At 36.7% G+C, this 24,112-nt stretch overlaps 2 protein-coding genes and 1 pseudogene across 3 annotated transcripts; 1 reads left to right on the top strand and 2 right to left on the bottom strand.

The window, feature by feature from the left end:
* The first annotated feature begins 17,566 nt into the window (after positions 1–17,566).
* Positions 17,567–19,221, top strand: LOC121993997 (chalcone isomerase-like protein 1). Of its 2 annotated transcripts, none has more exons than XM_042548203.1 (4): positions 17,567–17,821; positions 17,911–18,154; positions 18,244–18,335; positions 18,862–19,221. In XM_042548203.1, exons 1-4 carry the CDS (start codon positions 17,593–17,595, stop codon positions 18,987–18,989), a joined length of 693 nt encoding a protein of 230 aa, XP_042404137.1. In that variant the 5' UTR covers positions 17,567–17,592; the 3' UTR covers positions 18,990–19,221. The 2 variants fall into 2 exon arrangements, with proteins under 2 accessions (XP_042404137.1, XP_042404136.1); XM_042548202.1 differs by having other exon boundaries at positions 18,856–19,221.
* Positions 19,222–19,652: 431 nt separating this feature from the next.
* On the bottom strand, positions 19,653–19,800 carry LOC121999037 (annotated as a pseudogene).
* A 1,824-nt stretch (positions 19,801–21,624) lies between these two features.
* LOC121996428 lies at positions 21,625–23,923 on the bottom strand. Its single transcript, XM_042550402.1, has 2 exons — positions 22,286–23,923; positions 21,625–21,973 (listed from the first exon to the last, which is right to left on the bottom strand). Exon 1 carries the CDS (start codon positions 23,766–23,768, stop codon positions 22,311–22,313), a length of 1,458 nt encoding a protein of 485 aa, XP_042406336.1. The 5' UTR covers positions 23,769–23,923; the 3' UTR covers positions 21,625–21,973; positions 22,286–22,310.
* Between the last annotated feature and the right edge of the window lie 189 nt (positions 23,924–24,112).

The raw sequence follows: 24,112 nt of genomic DNA, 5'->3' as shown, positions 1-24,112 counted from the left end.
TTTAATTTTATTATCTTGTCAACTTATTTATTTGACAAATCAATAGTTAGTTTTCTTCGGTCACACAAATAATAGCAGTGACTCCGATGGGGAGGATACTATTAGACGTGCCTAAGTGTATATCATTACTTGACACTAAGTCTGTTAATAAGATTGTGTCCCTTCCGATGGGGAAGATCACACGCTCTTAATTAACTTTCTATAGTCATCCAAAATGGAAGTTTAAGCTAGTGATCCGCAAACAAGCTCATCCGATATGGAGGAAGGCACTCAGAGCCAACGCGCAAGCTTGTTGCATCACTTATAAACCAGTAATGGAGATCGTGGAATTTATTTAAAAATAAATCCCTCTCCCACTTAGTTATTTAAAGTGAGGAATTTTGCCTATGCTAGTCTACCTAACATGCATACTAACAAGCACACACAGCATAAAAAGCAATAAATAGAAAAACTAATTTTCAACTATTATGACTTTTATCTATTGTTGTCCTCCGTGTGTCGCCAACCCTAGCTGCTGCCATCTTTGGCCACCGCCACTGGGTCTAGTTGTCGTATCCATCTTGCTCCTTGTTCCGCTGCGCCTCTGGTCCTCAAAAGGTTCCACGCCTTGCAAGATTCGATCCGTGACATAAATAGAATTTTACATTTTTCGATCCTATATTCCTCGAAGGAATGTACATGTAAACTAGATCGAACATAAAATAAAATTTACATCCATCGATCCTATATTCCATAAAAGGAATGTACATGTAACTAGATCAAAAGATAAAATCCTAATAAAAGTAAATACAACTCCTGCTGTATTTTATAATACAATCATGCACACACAATAAAATGCCCTTGACATGTCCAAGGGTCCAATCACACACATAATAACTATAAGTCATAATAGTTGGATCCTCCATCCACAAAGTTAGCACATCCTACTATTGTCCTGCCTAAATTATGTATGACATGTGCATAATTAAACTAATACCAAATACACAGAGGCAAAACTCTAGCTCTGATACCAATTGTTGGTTGCTACTCGGAAAACCTAGAGGTTCCACTGTACAAAAATTTTGTACAAAGATCTGAACCTTTTCCTAGCTACCATGTGTTCTTTTAAATTAAATTTTGGATCGCCTGCGGAAATTAACACGTTTGATCCAAAACTTAATCTATTTGTTCTTTTAGGTTTTGACTTGGATCTCCTGCGGAACTTAACACGTTCGACCCAAGTCACCTTAAGTTATTAATTCCATTCAATATTAATTTCCATAATTGGTTCCCAGTACTGACGTGGCGAGGCACATGACCTTCTTGGATATGGGAGCAACCACCACCGACTAGAAAAAACCTTTTATGGAAAGCTAATATTTAATTTCCTAAAATAACTTTAGGTTAAACGAAAGGAACAATCAAATCACAAGGAAAAGAAAAAACAAAAGAACACTCCATCGAGAAACATATTCGAAATCCTAGAATCGTAAGCCTCTTGTATTTGGTATTATTTCCAAAAATAACTAGTATGATGCGGAAAGAAAAATTACTAGTTATACCTTTTAGAAAGACCTCTTGATTTTCTACCGTACGTATTCCTCTTCTAACCTCGGACGTTGTGTGGGCAACGATCTTCCGAGATGAGAAACCACCAAACACCTTCTTCTCCTCCTAACTAGGTTCGGCCAAAACAAGAAAGCTTCACCAAGGAAGAAAAAAAAACACCAACCAAGCTCCAAGGGATGCAAGCTTTCTCTCCTTCTTCTTCTTCTTCTTCTTCTCCAAGTAGTATCCGGCCACCACAAGAGCTCCAAGCCAAGAGAAAGGTTCGGCCACCACAAAGAAGAAGAGGGGAAGAGAGGTTGGCCGGCCACATCAAGGAATAAGAGAGGGAGAAAAATAATAGAGGTTGTAACTAATGAAGGCACCCCAACCCCCTCTTTTATATTCCTTAGCCTTGGTAAATTAGGAAATTTAATTACAATAAAATTTCCTTAATTTCCTTGACATGATTTAATTGAGAAAAATAAAATAAAATTCCCCAATTAAACTTATAATGGCCGGCCACATCATAGAGAGAAAAAATTAGACAAGTTTCAATCAACAAATTAAAACTTCCTAATTTGTTTCCGGAAATAAAATTTCTCTTCAAAAATCCCTTCATGGTTGATAAAAAGAAATTTCTATAATTTTAATTTTTTAACATGTGAATAATTTTCAAAGAGAAAATAAAATATCTTTCCAATCTACAAATAAGGAAAGAGATCTAATCTCTTTCTTTAATCTTTTGTAGATCCTTTTAAGAGAGATATTTTTATTTTAATTCTTTTTAATAAATTATATCTTCCACATAATAAAAATTAAAATTAAAATTCTTTTTAATTTTATTATGGTCGGCCCTCTCTAGCTTGGGTTCAAGCTAGGGCCGGCCACCCATAAACCAAGCTTAGGCCGGCCCTAGCTTGATTCCCAAGCTAGCTTGGCCGGCCCCCTTTAGGTGGGTATAGAAGGTGGGTATAGGTGGGTATAGTACTCTATAAATAAGAGGCTACGATAGGGACCGAGAGGAGGAATTGGTTTTGGTCTCCCGATAAAATTAAGCATCCCGTGTTCGCCCCGAACACACAACTTAATTTTATCAATAATAATTCATTCCACTAGAGAACTATTATTAAACTACCGCACCAATCTCAAATTATATTTTTGGGCTCCTTCTTATTATGAGTGTGTTAGTCTCCCTGTGTTTAAGATATCGAATGTCCACTAATTAAGTGAGTTACTGACAACTCATTTAATTAATATCTTAGTCCAAGAGTAGTACCACTCAACCTTATCGTCATGTCGGACTAAGTCCACCTGCAGGGTTTAACATGACAATCCTTATGAACTCCTCTTGGGGACATTATCAACCTAGTATCTCTAGGACACAGTTTCCTTCTATAATCAACAACACACACTATAAGTGATATCATTTCCCAACTTATCAGGCTTATTGATTTATCGAACTAAATCTCACCCATTGATAAATTAAAGAAATAAATATCAAATATATGTGCTTGTTATTATATTAGGATTAAGAGCACACACTTCCATAATAACTGAGGTCTTTGTTCCTTTATAAAGTCAGTATAAAAGAAACGACCTCAAATGGTCCTACTCAATACACTCTAAGTGTACTAGTGTAATTATATAGTTAAGATAAACTAATACCTAATTACACTACGACCTTCTAATGGTTTGTTCCTTTCCATCTTGGTCGTGAGCTACTGTTTATAATTTATAAGAAACCGATAACATAATCTTCTGTATGTGACACCACACACCATGTTATCTACAATATAAATTAATTGAACAATTACATTTATCATAAATGTAGACATTTGACTAATGTGATTCTTATTTCTAGATAAATGTTTATACCAAAAGCTAGGCTTTTAGTATACATCCTAACACCTTGGGCATCCCATACTTGCCATAATTATATGTCACCCTAGCATATTCCTTATTATTGGCCTTAGATGACTCTCCCTTATCCTTGGTCACACCTCCCTTACCAATGTCATGTGCTACTTTAGCACTTGACCTCCTTTTCGTCTTGGAGGGACCTAATTTGATATTTTTGAGTCTTTGACCACCCAAATACATGTCAAGTCCTTTAGGTCCAATAATGAACCTCTCTAGGACTTTCTCCATTTCCTCAAGCTTTGTCTTCAATGCTTGATTTTCCAATTCTAGGGTTCTAACCCTAGAATCAACATGTCCATCATGGACATTCCTAGACCTACCCTTCCTAGGCATGTGTCTCCCCTTTTGGGATTAATGCTTAGGTTTTCACCCACTTTCCTTCCCTTAGGCAAAGTGGTTTGGGTCTTATTAGGTCTACCCTTAGCGTATGATTTCTTAGGGTTATCTACCATGTTAACCCTATTTATATCATTATACCTAAATCCATGATTATGCTTAGGTAAATAATCTACATTATTTCTAACAAGCATATAAGAATTGGAGATTGGATTAAACTTCAAAATAGGGATTACCTTCCCTTTTACCTTTGAAGCTCCCCCTTGACTTGTGCTCCTCTTCTTTTCCCATTTCTTCAAGTGCGCCAATTTCTTGAGCTCTCCTCTCCTTGAGCACTTTGTGTGGTAGTGACCCCACTCACCACATGTAAAGCACCTAATGTGCTTCTTCTCCTTCTTTTTCCTACAACTTACATTAGTTTCTAAATTAACTTTAGTGAGTTTAGGGTTTACCTCCTTTACCTTCTTGAGCGAAGGACACCTACTCTTGTAGTGCCCCATCTTACCACACTCAAAGTATTTGATGTGATCCTTTGTGCTCTTCTTGGTAGTTGAGGTGGAGGGTTGAGCTTCAAAGATCTTCTCTTCCTTGGATTGCTCTTCTTCCTCTTCACTTGAAGATGTAGATGGTTCCACTTCTTCCTCTTCACTTGAAGATGTAGACGGTTCCACTTCTTCCTCCCTTGAAGATGTGGATGATACCTCCTCATCTTCCTTCTCCTCCTCGGATGTTGAGCTCATGTCAACATTCGGTTGATCCTTCTCTTCTTGGACCAATGAGTCCTTCTCCTTGGGTTCATCCTCTTCTTAGATTTGTGTAAGACTCTCATGAAGCGCAATTACCTTTTTCCAAAGGTCACTTACATTCTCATATTCACCTACATTCAATATCGCATTAGGAGGTAATAAATTAATTAAAATTCTAGTTACCTCCTTGTCCGTCTCCGATTGCTCCCTTTGCTCATCGGTCCAATATCGACGTCGGAGATGCTTTCCCTTCTTGTCCGTTGGAGCTTTAAACGGTTCCTCCAACGCAATCCATTGGTTCCAATTCATTTGAAACCACATCTCCATGCGCTTCCTCCAATAGTCGAAGTCCTCGCGCTCGTATGGAGGTGGGATTCGGATGTCCCATCCGAGAGGTCCCTCCGACTCCATCTTCTTCCTCTAGCCACTCTCTTGGCGATTAGTCCAATAAGAGCTCACCTAGCTCTGATATCACTTATTGGGACCTTGACGTCCGCTAGAGGGGGGTGAATAGCGTCTCGCCCAAATCGATTGCTTCCTACACTATTGTTAGCTTGCGCAGTGGAATACAAACAAAAACAAACAAGCTAAACTAAAAGCAAGACAAAGAAAGGAAATGCAAACCAAGCTACACGTTCGTTTAACGTGGTTCGGAGATAAAGCTCCTACTCCACGGTTGTCCGTAAGGTGGACGATCCCGATCCATCGGTAGATGACTCCCCGGAAAACCTCCGGCTAGCTCGTGTAGCTCCTTGTGGGTGGAGAAACCTCGCCACAACCTTGTACAAGCACGCTAGATCACTTGGGCACTAGGAGACTCTAATTAGGGTTAACCACCACTAATTTCGTCAACTTCAACCAAGCTTCCAATGTTTGGTTATATAGGCCACAGGTTAGAAAACCCCGCCTACCAGTCGACTGCCAAAACTGCAGTCGACTGCCCTTCGTGGAAATTTGACCGTTGCAGCCCAACGGCTCGATACCAACCCTCTGTTCGCTACCAGTCAACTGCACCAGTCGACTGATGAAACCACCAGTTGACTGCTACAGTACTATTACAGTAACGTTGCAGTACTGCTACAGTAACGCTACAGTAAACCCTCATTTTGAGATTTTACCCCGAGTACATTCACTCAGCACTCGTTCTCGCCCGACCAACCTAGACCTAGCCTTCTAGCCTCCTCCATCAGCCTTGCATCCCTCGGATGCCTCCCCATCCTTCACGTCTTGCCTTCTGGAGCTTCCATCGGCCTTGTCATTGTTGTCGGGTCTTCCTTTGCCAAGAGGTCGCGCCTCCGGAACTTCATCCATTGCCAAGTCACACTTGGACTTACGTTGCTAAGACTACATGCTTCGACTTACACCGCCAAGACTCATCCTTAGACTTTCCTCCTTTTCCAAGATCACACTTGGACTTACGTTGCCAAGACTACATGCTTGGACTTACACCGCCAAGACTCACCCTTGGACTTTCCTTATTGTTCCTGTATCTTGCACACTCACAATGCATATCAAATACAACAATAAACCTAACTTAAACCTTTGCCTAAACATCAAAACCTAGGGTACCCAGATTGTTCCAACACTAATAACATAAATGACTTCAAATATCAATTCCACCCAATATATTAAGATTCACAATTATTTTAATAAGAAATAAAATTTTCAAACTCATTCATGTTATAAAAATTATCGAAAAAAATATATTGGGTGGAATTTATATTTGAGGTGATTTATATCATTAGGAGATCGTTACGAACAAATAGAAACTTATTGTATGTCATTCTGAGATTTCTAGGTCTATCTTCCTGATTTTGTAAGTATTTATTTATATTTTAAAAAATTAAACTTTTGTGACGAATCTATAAATTCATCGCCAATTGGCGACAAATTTATAGATTCATCGTAAATTGGTAATTTTTTAAAAATACAAATAAATGTGTCTTAAATTTAAATGATAAATCTAGAGGTCTTGTAATAACATAAAACTAGTTCCTATATATTTGTATTGATCTCCTGATGATATAAATGACCTCAAACATGAATTTCACCCAATATACTGGGATGAATAATTGTTTAATATCAAAATGACCTTAACATTTTCAAACAATAACTTTTTTCACTAAGTCATTTGATTTATAAAGTCATCTAATTGATTTAACTATGAAAAAAATATATATATTAGGTGTAATTGATATTTGAGACAATTTATATCATTAGGAGATTGATGTGCTTGTTTCATATCATTCAGAGATTTTAGGTCAAACATTGCCTAAAAACATATATAACTTACGCACATCGCACCCTCAAACTTAAACCTTTGTTTCTCGTCAAGAAAATATTGCAATAGATGTCCGTGGTTAAATAGTATATTGTAATCTCTAGCAAATTAGTTTAGTCCTATCAAATGAATTCACTAGTGAGCAAGATACAAAATTTATTTGAGTACGACCTAAGTAATAGTTCTCCATGCTTAGTGCAATAGCAACCTAAATTTATTAAGTTTCAATTCATAAGCCTAGTTAAGTCGTCATAAGGCCGTGTTTCTTGTGATCCCAGCAATAGGCATTGACTTGCCACTCGCATGGTTCATCTTTCTCAATTTACTAAGAGTCTTAAAGGTGTGCTTGATATCAAGAGAAACATAGTAGTTATTTTTTCAATAACCTAACTTGATCTCAAAGGGGTAACTCACTAGTTTCCACTCATGACAACTATTTTTTTTTTATCTCTTATTCATTTTTTCATATTTTTTTCTCTCTAAGTGATTGTCAGGTGCAACACTTGAACACAAATGCACATGAATGCAAATGTAGAGATATTTTGATTTTTTTCAAATAAGCTGACAAGATTCGAGCCTCATATAGTAACCAAAATGTAGTTTGAGAAATCACTATGGAAACACTAGTACTAATCAAGTTCTATGAATCATGACTATTTTCAGAGTTATCTACCATCAAAACTAGACAAAGTTTAGGGAGATCCTAAAATAAGGGAAAAACTTAAACTTTTACAGTAAAAAATTTCTCACTTCATACTAACATGGATAGAAAAAGATAGATCACTAAACATATTAGCACTATAAGTAATAATAAACCACATGAAATCTAGAACAAGTATGCTAGTATTTTGAAGTGAGGAACAAACAATCATGATATGATGTATGGTGTTTATTATGTAAAAAATAAAAGAAATATAGAAAAACTAATCTAAACCCTAAAATAATACTAATCTAAACCCAATACATCCCCCAGACTTAAATATTTCATTATCCCAATGAAAATAAGAAATATAGTATGGAGGAGGTTTTGAGGTAAGTGAAGTTACCAAGAGATGAGCTATAAATGGATGAGCCATTCATGTGCTTAAGATACCTCTCTATCTGGCATTAGCATTCCTCCACAACATTGAATCATATAAAAAGAAGATAAATAAGAAAAATTAAGTAAAGGAGTTGGGTTATTTATGAAGAAAGAAAAGAAACTAGAAAGAAACTAAAAAATTAAATGAAAATAAGAAAGAACTTGGATTGTCTCCTAAGAAATACTTGTTTTAGGTCATTAGCTTGACCCCTTATTTGGTTTTTTCTAAATCTCGCTTTGGCCGGAGTAAGATACTTTCGAACTTTTATTCCAATGACCCATATTATTATGAAGACAGCTGTCGTCATAAGAATAATATAGTGTAGTACCGCTCTCTCCATCTTCGTCTCCTTGAAAGTTCTTTTTGGCGGTCGGATATAGTTCAGATTGAACTTCCAATTTCTTGCCTTATGAAAACTTGCACATCCAAAAGAAAATCATACCTCCCACATAGAACTATAATCATTTTGAATTTAACAAAGAATGTATCAAAAAATGAATCACGCCCAACAAAATTAATTACAGGTACCTCTATGAAATTTTTTAAAAGATCACAAGAAATACTAACTTTGCATTGCTGAAAGGTACCTGAAAGTTCTAAACAAGAGGATGAGTCTTCTTCTTGATCAAATGATGGTTCTGGCTCTGGCTCAGGTGGTAGTGTAACTAAAAGTGGTGATTCTTAGGGTTCTGTTATCTCTATATAAGTCCCTACACTTTTATCTATAATTTGTTCAATTGTTGCCTCTCTCATAGTATCAAGGGGTTGTGGGAACAAAAAAGTGATTCTTAAGATACTGCTTCACAATACAACTCCCTACACTTCCTTCTAAAACATTAACATCATCATATACATCAAAGAATATATCAATATCAATATCATTAGCAAGAGAGTCAACAACTTAACTGACAGTTTTGAAATTATCATTCTCAACACACTCATCATCAAAAAAGTTTATTTCACTGTAACAACCTTTAACCCCAATAGGCAAGTCTAAAAATTTATAATCAATTCCATCATCACAATCATCATTAGATAAATCTACATTTTCAAGTACGTCAACAAATTTGCATTCAACTAAATTATTACCACATAATTTGCCAAAATCTTTATCGTTATTAGCCCCCACTAGCCTTTGTGGAAAAGAAATCTTTATTGGAGGTCTTGGAAAGCATCGGTCTGTCTTTTCCCCAAATTTACTTTAAGTTTGTGGCAGAAATTCAAATTGCTTGTCCAATGTTGGTGTGATCAACTATTGAGGGAAAGGTACACGTGGCCTATAGACACTTACTAGAGTATTGGAGTTGAGTTTTTGTGGTCATCCATTGTTCTTCTCCTTATTTCTATATAGATCTTTGTTCATAAGTTCATTAAGATTCTTGTCATTTCTCAAATTGATGACATTATATTCTACATTAGACTTCTCTATTCTTTTTGACTCCTCATTTTGTGATTTGATGAAATTTCTGTGAGTTGATAAAGTTTCATCTCTGTTCATGGGCAGTGGTACAAACTCTTGTATGATAGTTGTTATTGCATCCTTGGCTTGCAAATCAGGAATTAAGAGGGGAGATTTCATCCAATTTTTGTCTGACCATTCTTTGAGATTCAGTGTCACTTGCTCAATTAAAATGCATGCTTCATCCAAAGTTTTGTTTATAAAAGAATCTCTAGCAGATGAATCTAATAGTGACTTATCTAAATAGCAACTTCTAAAAGGAAACCTAACATAGAAATTTCAACACAGCAACCCTAGCTTATTCAAAAAGGAAACCCTAGCATAGAAATCCGAAAACCTAATGCCCTAACATGGCAAATTCGGTACAGCACACCTTAGCACAGCAATTTAGAACAGCAACGCAAACCCTAGCATATACTTCTACTCGGCACAGCAAGATCCGAAAGCAAGGAAACGAAACCCAAAAAGGAATTCAGAGCAACTCCTACCACAGGTGAGTAGTACTTACCTCGCTGTTCTTGGACTTACAACCGTAGGGAAGCTTCTAGGGTTTCGGCTAGTTCGCGATCTTGGCGTTCCCTTCGTGTCCGCACGTCCTCCTTGACGAGACGAGCTTGAATCCGAGAAGAGCTCGCCGATTCACCCCTTGGCCGGCCGCCGGAGACAAAGCCTTCGCCTCGTCTTCGTTTTCGCCCGAGAGGAAATCGCTGTCGCGCGCGTGAGGGAGAAGGAAAATTAGGTTTCGGCTAAAACCTAAGTTCTCCTTTTAATACCTAAAATTTCTATCACCAACTATTACTTAAATATATTCGCTTCCCTTCTTAATCATAAAACAATTGCGGAACAGTTGGTTGGTTGGGTTTTGATCGAGCCAAAGGCCTAGGCTTCGATTCTCAGCCATGCCCCTTTTTATGTCAATTTATTTTAAATGTTCCAACTATAGCTTAAATACCATTTGGTTCAAATTTTATTAAGAAACCCGTGACTGGTCTGTTGGTTAAGCAAATCTCTACTTAACCCGAGGTTTCCGGTTCAAATCTTGACTTGGACATTTTTTTGTCAAAAATCTTTTTCGTTTTGTAAAAATACCAAACGACCTCCAAAAATTACATCAAAATACTCAAAAAAATTCTAAAAATCTCTAGAATATTTTAAAAGCATTTCCTAATATTTTTAAGGACATTAAGAACTCGAAATAGGGAAAGTTGGGTCGTTACAGTTGTGATCAAGTAACTCTCTGCCTCTTGCTTTACTTTATCTCATTTATTTTGTCCGACTAATATGTGTTTGTCCTTACTAAGTTAGACAACAAAAGAAGTGCTAATTTTATTGCAAGATTATTCCCCCCTTCCCTTGGCTGGTTCAACGGACCTACATTAGATATTACAACCACGTGAATTGAACTTATAATAGCTACCAAGGTATCAAAATAGAATCCATTCCTTGATGATATGTGTAGAATCTAGCAGGTAGCTACTACAACATATAGAAGCTAGTAAGTAGCAACTACCTTTGTAATCGCTAATGTGTTCATAGTCAAAGAATTTGGACAACTAAAACATTGAATAATTATTACTTCTTGCTACAAGATAATAGCAGGTTCTATGGGAGCATCAAAAACAACATTCCTGCTTCCCACAAAGTAGAAGCATCCACCATGAAACTTGCTATTATCTTGTAGTAAGCAGCAATGGGTAACAAACTAAACCCTTAATGTTGTAAAAACTCTCAACCTTAAATGAGAGATTCAGAATGACAATATATTGATTTCACCTTCTATTCGAGACACCCTATTGCATACCTTCGAATTTGTTTTCATGAATTGTCGACGTGTGATCCCTGTAAAAAAACTAAATGTGGTAGGGAATTAGTCTGAGTTAAGGAAAACACTAATACCCTAAACAAGGTAAGTTGGTCGATTGTGGTTCACATTCTAAAATCTAAACCCGATTCATAAAGGCAAAATTTAGACCATACCATAATTAAAAGGTATTTTGGATAGTTTATTTTTAATGGAGTAGCCATTTGACATAAATTAGAAAAGGAACTCTTATGATGATTTGTTAAATAATGGATGTCCTTTTGATTATTGTCCCATTTTAAATATATCATGAGAAATTTGTTTAAGCGTATTGAATTGTTTAGATTATTTTATAAATATTTTCAGATGCGAAATATCTTTGCTAATCAGTATGTTGTTGAATACTTAATCATTCATCAAATAATAGATCTAAGTCATTATCACCATGAATAGTTATTGCTTATTGAATAGTTAAGGTGTGTCTGGAGTTATGGTATGATAAGATATTTAGGTTGTCATCTAGAAATCTATAATTCGATTCTCAGTTATGATATATTTGTAAAAAAAAAATTTCTAAATGGAGAGTAAATTACGCGCTTTCTAATTATTTATCTTAATGATCGATAAAAAATTTTATAAAACAACCGACCATTAAAAATAGCCAATGAGGCATTTTTTTATTATTGAATCCCTGTTTGATAAGAGTTCACAAGACGACACTAGTTTCAATCATTTTTCTAAATCGTTTGGTAATAAGTCCCTTTAGCCACTAATCAACTTGAACTGTTGCCTGATAATGTTAACATGATATTGATACTCCCTTTTTTATCTCTCTCTTCTTTTTTAAATTAATTCTTCCATTTCCAAACCAATTCACTAACCCGATAAACACTGCATAAATTCAAGCCCTTCTTACTCATTCTTATCAATTCTTGATTTTATCTAGTTGAATTAGTGGCAAAGGGACTTATTATCAAACAATTTAGAAAATTGATTGAAATTAGTGTCGTCTTATGAATGCCAATGTAAGTTGATATTATTTTTATGCATCGTCAGCTTGCTATCAACAAAATTCAATTAAGTCTGTTTCAGCTACTTGTTCGATTAATAGCTGTCTGATGAGATTCAAAGTACTCCAAGTCATTTTAAAGTTTCTTCCGTTGAAACGTCAAAGACTTTGTTGGCATTCACAAGACCACACTTTCAATCAGTTAACTAAATTATTTGGTCAGAAGTCACATCACTTTAATTCACAATTCCAATTTTGTTAGATAAAAAATACCACATACATATGACATTTCCACATTGGTAGATCATCCAGACTTGAGCTTCACTTTATTCAAATATAAACTTAGCATCAAATTGTGATCAATTGTGGCCTCTGATCACAGTCAAAAGTTAGAATTGTGGCCTAACATCCCCACTATATACGTTATATCCAGATGCGTATATACATATGCATATATGAGACTCCCTACAGTTGATACATAGAAAATTTTTACATTTTCTTTATCTCAAGTTCAAATCGTGGACACTACTACAATTGAATCTGTCACATCTAGACATTGGTGTATCTTTGGATACACAATTTTGCATGTCATACCATATGAATACCTTTTCAATAAAGGTATTTTGTTGAAGTTCAAGAATATCCCTTAAATGATCACGACATATCTGAATACCCTAACACAAAGGACATTTCATTAAGCTCTTTCATTTCAAAATTATCCGATAGAAATGACTTAATTTAATGCAGTAGACTTTTATTATTATTTGCCAATAAAATGACATCTACATACAGGACAAATATACAAACTTACCCCAACTGAACTTGGTATATATGCATTAATCAATTGGGTTATATTTAAAACCAAATACAATAATCACTTGATTAATTTATGATACCATTGACAAGATGTCTACTTTATACCATAAATAAACTTCTTTAATCTACATACTAAGTGCTTTGAATCCTCAGACTCAAAGTTTCTAGCTACACCATTATATAATTTCATCAATTTCTTCATTGAGAAATATAGTTTTTACGTCCATTTTGTGTAGCTCAAAATCAAAATAAACTACAAGTGTCATGATTAGCTTAAGAAAGTTTTTCGTCGAAACAGGTAAGATAGTCTCTTTATAATCGATGTTCTCCTTCTAAGTAAATCCATTGGCAACAAGATAAGCTTAATACTTCTCAACATTGTCCAGCGAATCTCATTTGATTTTAACTACCCATTTACAACCAACACGTCTTGCTCCTATACACAATTCAATATGTTCCCAAATGTTATTGTCTTTTATAGATTTCAACTCTTCTTTCACAGCTTCGATCCATCTATCAGAATTATAGCATTGATTGACTTATTAGAAAGATATAGGATCATTGTCCAACTCTTTGTCAAATCATGCTCTTAAAGATAAACATAATCACAAACAATTGTGGATCTCCTTTCCCTAGTGGATTGCTTTAAAGACCTTATGGTGGAGGTACTTGCTCATCCATATAAGGCAATATCTCAACCTGAGTGGAAGGTTCCTCCAATTGCATTATAGATGACATGAGTATATCTTGATGTACTAGTCTTAGTGGATGTACAATGTCCACAAATGTAGGATATATATATATATATATATATATATATATATATATATATATATATATATATATATATATATATACTGCTACTCATTGCACTAGTAGTAACCTCAATAAGATCGCCAATATTTTCCACCTCAAAAGATATGCTCTTAATCTTAGTGTCCCACTATTCTCAATAAATTTGCATTTACCCTCTGGAAAAAGGACCTATTTGAGGGATTATAAAATTCTCCTAGACTTTTCAGAATAACCTACAAAATAATAGTTAACAATCCTTGAATCAAGTTTTTTTTCATCATGCATATAAGGCCTAGTCTCAATTGGACAACCCCATGCGTACAAATGTCTAATGCTAGACTTCCTATCCATTTACATCTCGTTTGAGATTTTAGATATTGTCTTATTAGGAACTCTATTAAGAAGGTATATTGTGGTCTTGAGTGTCTTAACTCCTATAAAAAAGAAAAGACCATCATATTTCTTACCATATCTTTTAAGGTTTGATTTAATCGTTCAGCTACATCATTCTACCTCATAGTGTTAGGCATGGTATACTGAAGTATAATCTCAAACTTTGCAAGGTAATTCACAAAAGATCTAAGATATTATTCATCAAATCCGTCATATCGACCATAGTATCTACCACCACGGTCAGATCTCACAATATTAATTTTCTTACCTAGTTGATTTTCAATTTCGACTTTGAAAATTTTAAACATGTCTTAGGATTGAGACTTCTCATGAATAAGATATAAATAATTGTATCATGAATAGTCGTTTATGAAACTAATAAAATATGTATGTCCATTCTAATATCCCTCAGGGAACGGTCCTTAGTTCTGAGACATCACTACATCGGCATGTACTTGCATTTCTTTTGTTAGTTATTTTTCTCTTAACACACTCTATACAAATATCAAAGTATGACGTATTAAGGAAATCGAGAATTCCATATGATATTAATTTTTCTAAACATTATTTGGATATATGTCATAAGCATCTACGACACAACATGGATGAATTCTTGTTAATCAAAGTGTGTTTTATACTTATGTTATACATAATTTCATTGTTAGAAATTAAGGTATATAATCTACATAACTTATTAACCAAGGAATCATTGTCAACCAACATTAAATTTTAAAAAAATACTAAAAAAATCATTTTGAAATGAACAAGAATAATCATATTTGTCCAAAGATGCAAAATATAGAAATTAAGCTATATCTAAAAGGTGGTATAACGAATGTATTATCCAAATCCAAATCAAAAAACATCAGTTCCTAAATAGAGCCTAAAAATACCTATGGACTCTAGTTTAGTTTTCTTGTCATTTCTCATATAGATATATCTTTCACTATTAAGCGACAGGCTCTTGAAATATCCTATATAGTGATACTTATGTAAGTAGTAGCACTGGTATCTATCCACCAAGTGTTATTAGGCATAATTGCTAAGTTAACTTCTGAACTAACAAGATTGAGAAGCTTACCTTTCTTAGTACGCTAGTTGGTGTTTTTTTATATGATCTTTCTTGCAAAAGAAACAAGGAGATTCCTGATCTTGTTTCTTTTGCTCCTTATGGCCAGAAACCCAAAAATTTGCTTATCTTTACCCTTAATGTTGATCTTTTTCCTTTTCTAGCTTGAACCTTGAGAAGCGGATGTTAAGTGAATACTTTCAGATGTCTCACTCCTCAATCTATCATCCTCTTGTACACATTGAGCAATAAATTCATTTAATATCCACTGTTCCTTTTGAGCATTATAAGAAATTTTAAAAAGAGTGAACTGTGCAGGAGTGACATCAGGATAAAGTGCACTAATATACTCTCGGACATCTTGAGTTTTAGTGTCTTTAATCTTGTAGCGAGATTAGACATCTCCATAATGTCTCCATTGTACCGCATTGAGACAAGTAAGGATGTAAATGAACCAAACGGTTCGCGAGCTATTTGGAGCTCGATTCGATAAAAAAACTCGTTCAAGTTTGTTCGTTTATCTTATCGAGCCGAGTTTGAGCTCGAAAGTTTTATCGAGTCGAGCTCGAGCTTAAGGGCATTCGACTAGTAAGCTTGCAAACATGTTCGTTTATAGGCTCGCGAGCTCAAGCTCGAGCTTGGCCCATTTAAAGGGCTCAAGCTCGGCTCGTTTAAAGGGTTCGAGCTCGGCTCGTTTAAAGGGCTAAAGCTCGGCTCGTTTAAAGGGCTCAAGAACATGTTCGTTTATAACCTCATGAACTCGAGTTCAAGCTCAACTCGATTAAAGGGCTAGCGAACATGTTCAATGATGTGTTGACTTTATATTATTTTAGTTGTTAGGTTTATTGAATATTTATTCAAATGAGTTTTCAAACTCGCTTAACAAGCCTGCAAAACGAGATCTAAAACGAGCTAAAAAATGAGCTCTAAAATTAGCTCGAGCTCGCTTAACAAGTTAGGCTCGTTAACTAAGATAATCGAGCTAATAACGAGCCAAGTTCAAACTATTCGCGAGCTTGGTAATTCCAAAATGAGCCGAGCTCGAGCCTTGTGATAAGCTCGATTCGAGCTCGAGCCCGAATATAACTTAAACGAGTCGAACTCTAGCCTAATACTATTCGACTCAGTTCAGCTCGTTTACATCCCTAGAGACAAGACTTGATAACACTAAAGTTGTCTTGACCTTTTTCATTTGAAGTGAAACGGTTTGCAAGTTGTTTCAGGAAAGTTTTAACATCCTCAGCTTCAGTTATGGAACCCTTAATTAGTTTTGGAATTGATAACTTCATGATGTTTAGACTCGTGCGATTATATATCTACCACTTTTCAAATTCAACCCTCTAGCACTAGTCAGGAGTATAGGATGATCATGACTCAATGCATAGTACAAATCTATGCAATCTAAGACAATGATGATGTACTCCTTCCATTGGGCAAAAATTTGATCAAGTGTAGGAATGTGATTAATATTAGCCGTTACTGATTGCACTTGATTAGAAGAGAAAAAACATTACTCACAATTAATGCCAAGAAAATATATAGAGAGAAATTTTAGCCTGAACATCTTTGCCCCGCATGCTCATGGACGCCCTCAAACATATATCTGGTCTAAAAATAATTTTTCTTTGAGCCAATTATGCTCTAATATTAATTGATAGATATATATTTATCGATATAAAATACATTAAATCTACCTAATAATATTTTACTTTTAGTGATAGTATTAGTTCAATTTAGTAATATGTGTGTAAATAGACTCATGATCCCCCTAAGAGACCTAATCGAACAGAAAAAATCGATTGATAAAACTTCTTTGTATAGGTTTGACCATGCAGTCAATTGCGGTTCAATGGCAATAAATCTTTATGTATATGTTTTACTATTTTTGTCTCCTCCCACCATATCTTTCATTCAAATATTTCAACCATCTCCATCGTTCATGAACTCGAGCTCCTAATGTGAACTCTGGCCGTGAGCTTGCGAGTTTGTCAATCATCTTGCCATGAGTTCACAGCTTATTTGTGAGCCCATTGGTCGCATAGCCACAATCTTGCAACCTATTCGCGAGCCTACCATGAACTTGCAGCCTCCTCTTGAACCCGTTAACTTTTCATCCCAAACTCCGGCAATAGTAAACTGAGCCATAAGGATACTTTTCAAACTCTCCCATCATTCTCCCAACCAGAAACTTAAATTTGATATGTCCATGCGCATTCAATGAGTCAACAGACTAGGCATATCCCAACCATAATCAGTTAAGCTTTTCCAATCAATTAAACTCCTCCCCACTCCCCATCTGAACACTACCTCCTTATAAATTAATTCATCTGCATGCCTTCCCTCACTACTCCCACAACAATGGAAGCTGAGCTGGTTCAAGAAGAAACCAGAGAGGAGAATGAGCAGAAAACGGCAGGAGATGAGGCTGCAACAAAGCTAACAATGGAGAAGGAGAAGGATGGTATGGAAGTGGAGCCCAAAACTGGTGTCCCATTCCCTGTCAAGCTGCCTAATGGCATGCAGCTGCAAGCCACTGGGTTGAGGAGAAAGAAGATTCTGGGATTTGGATTAAACATCTATGCCTTCGGTGATATTAAATGCATTTTTATGACAATTTGTCTTCAGAACTTTGGCTTCATGTGAAGTGACTGGAACTTTTTTTTGTTATTATTGCAGGAATTTATGGTGACATTGCAGGGTTGAAGCAACTGCTAAGGCCCAAACATGGGGAGGCGACAGAGATGGCCACAAAGGAAATGTATGAATCAGTGATCAACAGTGATGTTGGCATGGTTGTGAGGCTGGTGATAGTCTTTGGTGGCCTCACCATGAGCCTTGTGAAGAAGAACTTTGATGAAGGACTTGGAGCATCACTAAAGAAGCTCACCAGCGATCGAACCGATGAGGAACTAATAACTATGTATGAGGATGTTTGTATTCGAAGTCGAGTAACATAGACAGTTATCTATTTCTAGAACTACTTACTGATCATAAACAGTTTTGTTACAGGGTTCTGGGAGCTGCGAAGGATAGCATGAAGTTGCCTGCTGGAACAGTCATCGAAATCACTAGGTTCCCTGATTATGTGCTGCAAACAAAAGGTCCAGTCATCCTGTACACTTGAGGCATCTGACTTGGTTGATACTCAACATAATTTGATTGGCATGTCCATCCCGACCTACAAAGTTGACTCGAATAACACGTTTCTCTTGATTGACACACCCACCGCATTGTCTTTATTGATTTGCTCAATCTTAACTTAGTTTCTTATCCAACTAGCTCAATTGACCCAGCTATTTCTTTGCTTGATTTGATCAATTTACTTCATTAATTTATTTTCTTTATTCCTATTTTAATTACCAAATGATGACTTATTAAATACTATTATATTATATTTGAATAAAGATGGAGGGAGACCAGACCTTCTATCTCTTGAACAACTAGAACCAAAATAAGTCATTTCACTCAAATTATTTATGCATCCAAGTATTGAAATAAATCATCAAAAAGAATGAATTATTCCATTTCACTCTCCCAAATCCAACTAATCCCTTCTAGTTGAATGTATTGATTAATAATTGCTTCCTTTTTTTATGTGTGGGTTTTGTTCATTTGATGCAGTGACAGATGAGTTGGTGAGCAAGGTGAAGAATGAATTGTTGTGCAGGGCATTCTTTCACATGTACTTAGGAGATGATGCATTTGATAAAGAGGCCAAGGAAAAATTTGGAGCATCCCTTCTCTCTCTCTTTTGAGACCATAATGTTAAATTACTGGATCTATTAATGGAGTTGGAGATCATTGAGGATAAATAATTTTAATGGGCAAAATATCTCTTAATTTATTTGCCTATATCTAACCGAGGTACCAGCAATACTGGGCCCACCTGGAGGAGCATTATCATATTTTGCTCCAATATATATATCTTGAGATTGTTGTTGATAATAATGATCCACTCAATTATAAATAAGATAATATTTAAAATTATTTCCAGGTATGCTGACATGATTTTTAATTATATACTAGCGATCATGCACACACGTTACATGAGCTAGACCCCTTATACCAAGTGAGTCAATGCAGTGAGAGATATGAGGAAAGAAAATTTGGCATATAGAATATAATTTTAATTTTTAAATATTGCCCCTACTCATTTTTTTTAATGGAACAAGACTCTAATATTTTTATAATTTTATATACCTCTAAGGGTACTTACAAAAAATTAAGGTGGAGCAACTACTCCACCAAAGCTATACGTGGTTCTGCCCCTAGTTGCATGTATAATATAATATAGGAACATGTGCAGATAACAAACTCTCCTTCGTAAAAAAAATAATTTAATTTTTTATATCATAGATTAAATTTATAAGAACTAATACTACACTTCATCTTAGTCAAAAGATCGCTCATAAATTGGATAAGGATGAACCAAACCCAAGCTACAATAATGCAATACTAAGATGACTCTCAAGAATCTCAGCAGCAAGCTACTGTAATATACTCCCTCATATAAAAAAATTATTTTAATATCATACTTCATCTTAGCCAAAAAGTCAAGAAAAGTATGAAAAAAATTCTCAATAATACGTCGAACTTAGTCTCGAACTCCAGATTCCGGATTAATTAATAAAAAAAAAATTCTCAATAATACGTCGCAGCTGAATATCGAGCTCTAGATCACTAATTAATGAATGAAAAAAATTCCAATAATACACCGTAATAGATCCAATGCATTTATGAAAATTATTAATAAACCTTGAAATTATTTTCGATGTGAAAAGAAAAAAAGATATTGATATAACTTCATTTTGGGTTTCACTTAAATTAATTAGTAGAGGGGCATATTCTTAATAAAATAATAAGATATTTATATTTATTTAAAAAATCAGAAGAAAGATATAATTTAAAAATCACAAAAAATTATAAAAAGATCACAATTATCATAAAAAAAACCCATTTTTTGTGTTATTTTTCCGCCTTATAATTTTGTTTTCTACAAAAGATAAAAATTACAACGAAAACCAATAAAAACACTTCGGGGTTCAGGCTTTGAGTTATAGTATTGAAGTTATTTTTTTTTATTTTACCTCTAGGGCTCAGACTTTGGGTTATAGTATCAAAGCTATTTAGAGTTCAGACTTTGGGTTATAATATCAAAGTCATTTTTTTTTTAGATTTTACCTCTAGGGTTCAAGCTTTGGGTTATAGTATCAAAGCAATTTTATTTTTTAGATTTTACCTCTGGGGTTCAGATTTCCCAATTAGATTATAGTGTTTGGTTTTAAAAAAAAATTAAAATAAAATTAATTTAAGTATTTATTGAGTATTGTAATATGTTAAGGGGATATATTAATGTATTAGAAATTTATATATGGAAATGTTAATTTTTTTAATTGTTTTTTTTAGTTTAAAATATTAAAAAATAAAAAAAATTTAAAAAACAAATCTTGATCTCCTGCGCGACGCGCGCGCACAATCGCGTACTGTGCGCGTCGCGCAGGAGATCAAGATTCTATATATATATATATATATGTGTGTGTGTAAGAGAGAAAAATTTTCTACCTTTTTTTGTGGAGGAAAGAAAATTATTTTATTGGAAGAAAAGAATGAAGAAAGATAACTCAATTTTTATTCAAAAGTCATTAAAAGAGTTAAAATTTAAACTCCACTGCAAGTGAGGCTTGACAATAGTTCAGATCCTCTGTCCCCATTTCTCTCTGTCCCCGTGTCCAACTGTCGATTGGACGGATTAGATTAAATCGCAAAGATGATTTGTATCTTTAAAATATATGCAGTATACTCGTGATGTGTAAATCATCTTTGAGATTTAATCTAATCCGTCCGATCGGCAGTGGGATACGGGGACAGAGAGAAATAAGAACAGAGGATCTGAACTAGGCTTGACAAAGGCAATAGACGAAAACTAACAAAAAAAAAAAAAAGAGTATCGTCAAGAAAAACATTCTGCTTAGTAAAAGATGAAATAAAAGAGAAATCGAAGTTCGACAATTGCAAGATTTAAGAGACGAGAAGGGAGCTATTGGGAAAATTTTCTACTTGTTTGATATGACATAAATTAAATAAAAGTTTCAACAAACATTAGCAATAGAGGTTAAACACAAATACGAGTTCACAATATGAAGCATTGCAACTATTAGAAACAAAAGAACTCCTAAAAGAACAATGCCAAGCGGTTTTGCAGATTCATTTCGAATGTGGGCAACGAACTTAAATATGGAAGATGAAACTTCTTCCAAATCACAGATAAACTTGGCTGAAATTTCACATGGTTTTTCTTTTTACAAGGTTTTAAGTATATCTCCATTGATATAATGTTGTCGAAGTGGACCAAGATTAACTCAACTTAGTATCAAAAAATCTCTGTTCATATTGTCCTTAAATGATAATTACCAATATTAAAAAATCTCTGTTCATATCTACATATGAATTGGGACTTAAGGAAATGTGTGACATTCAACCAAACAAAAGTGATATTAAAGCATAAGTCAATTGTCTTTATCCACAGCTCTCCCTTATTCCTTCTCACCATATACTCCTGCACCATGCTTCTAATTGCGCTCCATTATCATTACTATTCTTGATCCAAATTAACTCCAACTAATGCTTTCAAGATCATGCTCTCTTCATGATCAAGGAAACATTACGATTTGAGTTTCCAAAGTCAACTTCAAGCAGACTATGTTCATCGCCAACAGAGCAAAATTGCTTCTTTTTTTCCCTTCAAAGAACAAGAAGGTTGGAAACTCTTTGGCTATGTCTATCAGATAATCTGAACGACTACTTCAATTTACAATAAGGTAGAATTCTTTCTTGTAAGCCACACTTATAATATCTTTAAAGAGAATCAAGGTTCCTAGACAAGAAAGATAATTGTTTCTAACACTTTAATAACATAGTATGGTAATTGAAGTGGTGATATGTAATATATTCATAGAAATCAAGTTCATTGTATGAAGCTGAGATTTTTATTTACAGAATAGACAACTCTAGGAAAGATAAATTAGGATCTTTTTAAGCTTGAATAGTGTACCTTGTTGAGGTTGAAATTTGCAAGATCAACCAATTTTAATGGCCTTTCGAGATACCCAAGCTCTAGCTGCTTCAGTCAGCTTGTCCTCCTCGATTATCAATTGACACAGTCGGCTGGCGTTGGTTGCAAATTTCTCAATAGCTTCGTTTCCAATGGCTGGGCATCGAGAAATGTCTAGCAACTGCACTTGCTTGCCACGGTGTTTGAGCAAGGAATTCAAGGAATCGCCTGTTAGTGCTCTGCAACCTTTGAGTCTGATCTCCACTAGATTCCGGCAGGAAGCCAGCATTGATCCCACCTCCTTATCTGTCAGCGTCTCGTTGTGCGACAAGTCAAGCCTCCGGAGCCGCTGCATGCTCTGGCTGAGGAAGGTGAGCAGACCGGACTCCCTCTCCACCACGTCACAGTTCACCAGGGCGAGTTCTTCAATTGCCGCGCCGGCAGGAGACAGGGCGAGGGAGCGGAGCCCGTCTCCGGTTACCAGGCAGCAGCTGTGGAGGCGGAGGGAGGAGAGCCAGTGGCGGCGGAGGCGGTCGGAATTGTAGCCGTTCTCAACCGCGATGGCGAAGAGATGGTCGTTGTGGAGGTCTAGAGGGAGGCGGAGGTCGAGGGTGTGGAGTGCGGCGCCGCGGCGTTGGATGAAGTGGTGGAGGGCATCGCGGCTGCCGCCATCGTAGAGGAGTAGAGAGGTGAGGTCGCGACATCGGTCGGCGGCCAGGAGGAGGATGCGGTCGGCGATGGAGCGGCAGGTGCGAAGCTCTAGGCCGAGGAGGCCAGGGAGGCAGAGGGGGAAGGCGAGGGAGGAGGCGCATTCGCCGGTTCCTTCACAAGCACGTAACTGCAGCCACCGGAGGTTGCCACAGCGGCGCCAAAGCCAGGAGACCCCGCGATCTGTGGCGTAGATGCCAGACAACGACAAACTCTCCATCGGCAGCATGACGATAGGGTTTTTGCCGCCGCTGTCATCATTATCGGGAAAGGGTTCTTGGGTAAGGCGGCGTTTGGGGCGGGAGCGGACCAGGGAGAAACGCTTGAGAAAGGGGAGGGAGGAGAGCCAGCAGAAGGAGAGGGGAAAGAGGGAGGCGATCTGGAGGGAGGTGAGGGAGGCGAAGGCGGTGGCGCTGGATTGAAGCGCGGAAGGGGAAACCGGAGCGGCAGGGATGAATCTTAATCGGGTGAGGCGGCGGGAGCAAGCGGCGGAAGCAATAGCGAACAATAGGTCATCGGCGCCGCCTTCCGCCTCTTCTTCCTCCTTGCGATTGGAGACGACGGTGAGCTCGGAGAGGAAAGAGTAGTGGGCGAGGATCGAGGAGAGCGATGGCGAATTAGGGAGATTCGGGGGGACGGAGAGAGAGAGGGAGGTGGTAGAGGAGCGGAGGAGGAAGAGCCACCGCTTGGAGACGAGGGAGACGGAGGGCGCGTCGGCGGACGGCAGTCGCCGGAGAATCTCCTGCACTAATTCATCGCAGAGCACCACATCCATCGCCGTCTCCGCTTTCCGCCCTCTTTCTCTGCGGGCTCCCCCACCCCGGGCCGCTTTTCTACGCGAAAGGCCAGCAGAGGGCAACGCGATGGGGGGCGTCCCCACCACGACCGCTATGCGGTCCACAAGCGCCGCTGCCTGCGCCTCGCGCTGGACTTATGCGCTTGCCGATAATTAGAGTGGTCAATTTGGATTGGACCCGTCGAATTGGTCCGTTCCGTCAAACAATTTAAGTAAGTTGGATTAAAATTTTATCAACTTAAGTCTATCGTGGGCCGACCCGCCTAGACCCACGACCCGCTCGGGTTGGCCCGCTCGGGTTGGCCCGCTCGGGTTTGGGTTGG

The sequence above is a fragment of the Zingiber officinale genome, chromosome 6A (genome assembly GCF_018446385.1).
Source record: "Zingiber officinale cultivar Zhangliang chromosome 6A, Zo_v1.1, whole genome shotgun sequence".
NCBI classification, from domain to species: domain Eukaryota; kingdom Viridiplantae; phylum Streptophyta; class Magnoliopsida; order Zingiberales; family Zingiberaceae; genus Zingiber; species Zingiber officinale.
Note: the sequence above shows the minus strand (reverse complement) of the source record. Positions and strands in the feature narration are given on the sequence as shown.

What these genes read in the sequence shown, in the direction of transcription:
- LOC121993997 (XM_042548202.1), top strand. Translation starts at nt 17,593, where the DNA reads ATGGAAGCTGAGCTGGTTCAAGAAGAAACCAGAGAGGAGAATGAGCAG. An exon ending in GATGAGGAACTAATAACTAT is followed by an intron (nt 18,155 to 18,243) that starts GTATGAGGATGT and finishes GTTTTGTTACAG; the next exon opens with GGTTCTGGGAGCTGCGAAGG. An exon ending in TTATGTGCTGCAAACAAAAG is followed by an intron (nt 18,336 to 18,855) that starts GTCCAGTCATCC and finishes CATTTGATGCAG; the next exon opens with TGACAGATGAGTTGGTGAGC.
- LOC121996428 (XM_042550402.1), bottom strand. Translation starts at nt 23,768, where the DNA reads ATGGATGTGGTGCTCTGCGATGAATTAGTGCAGGAGATTCTCCGGCGA.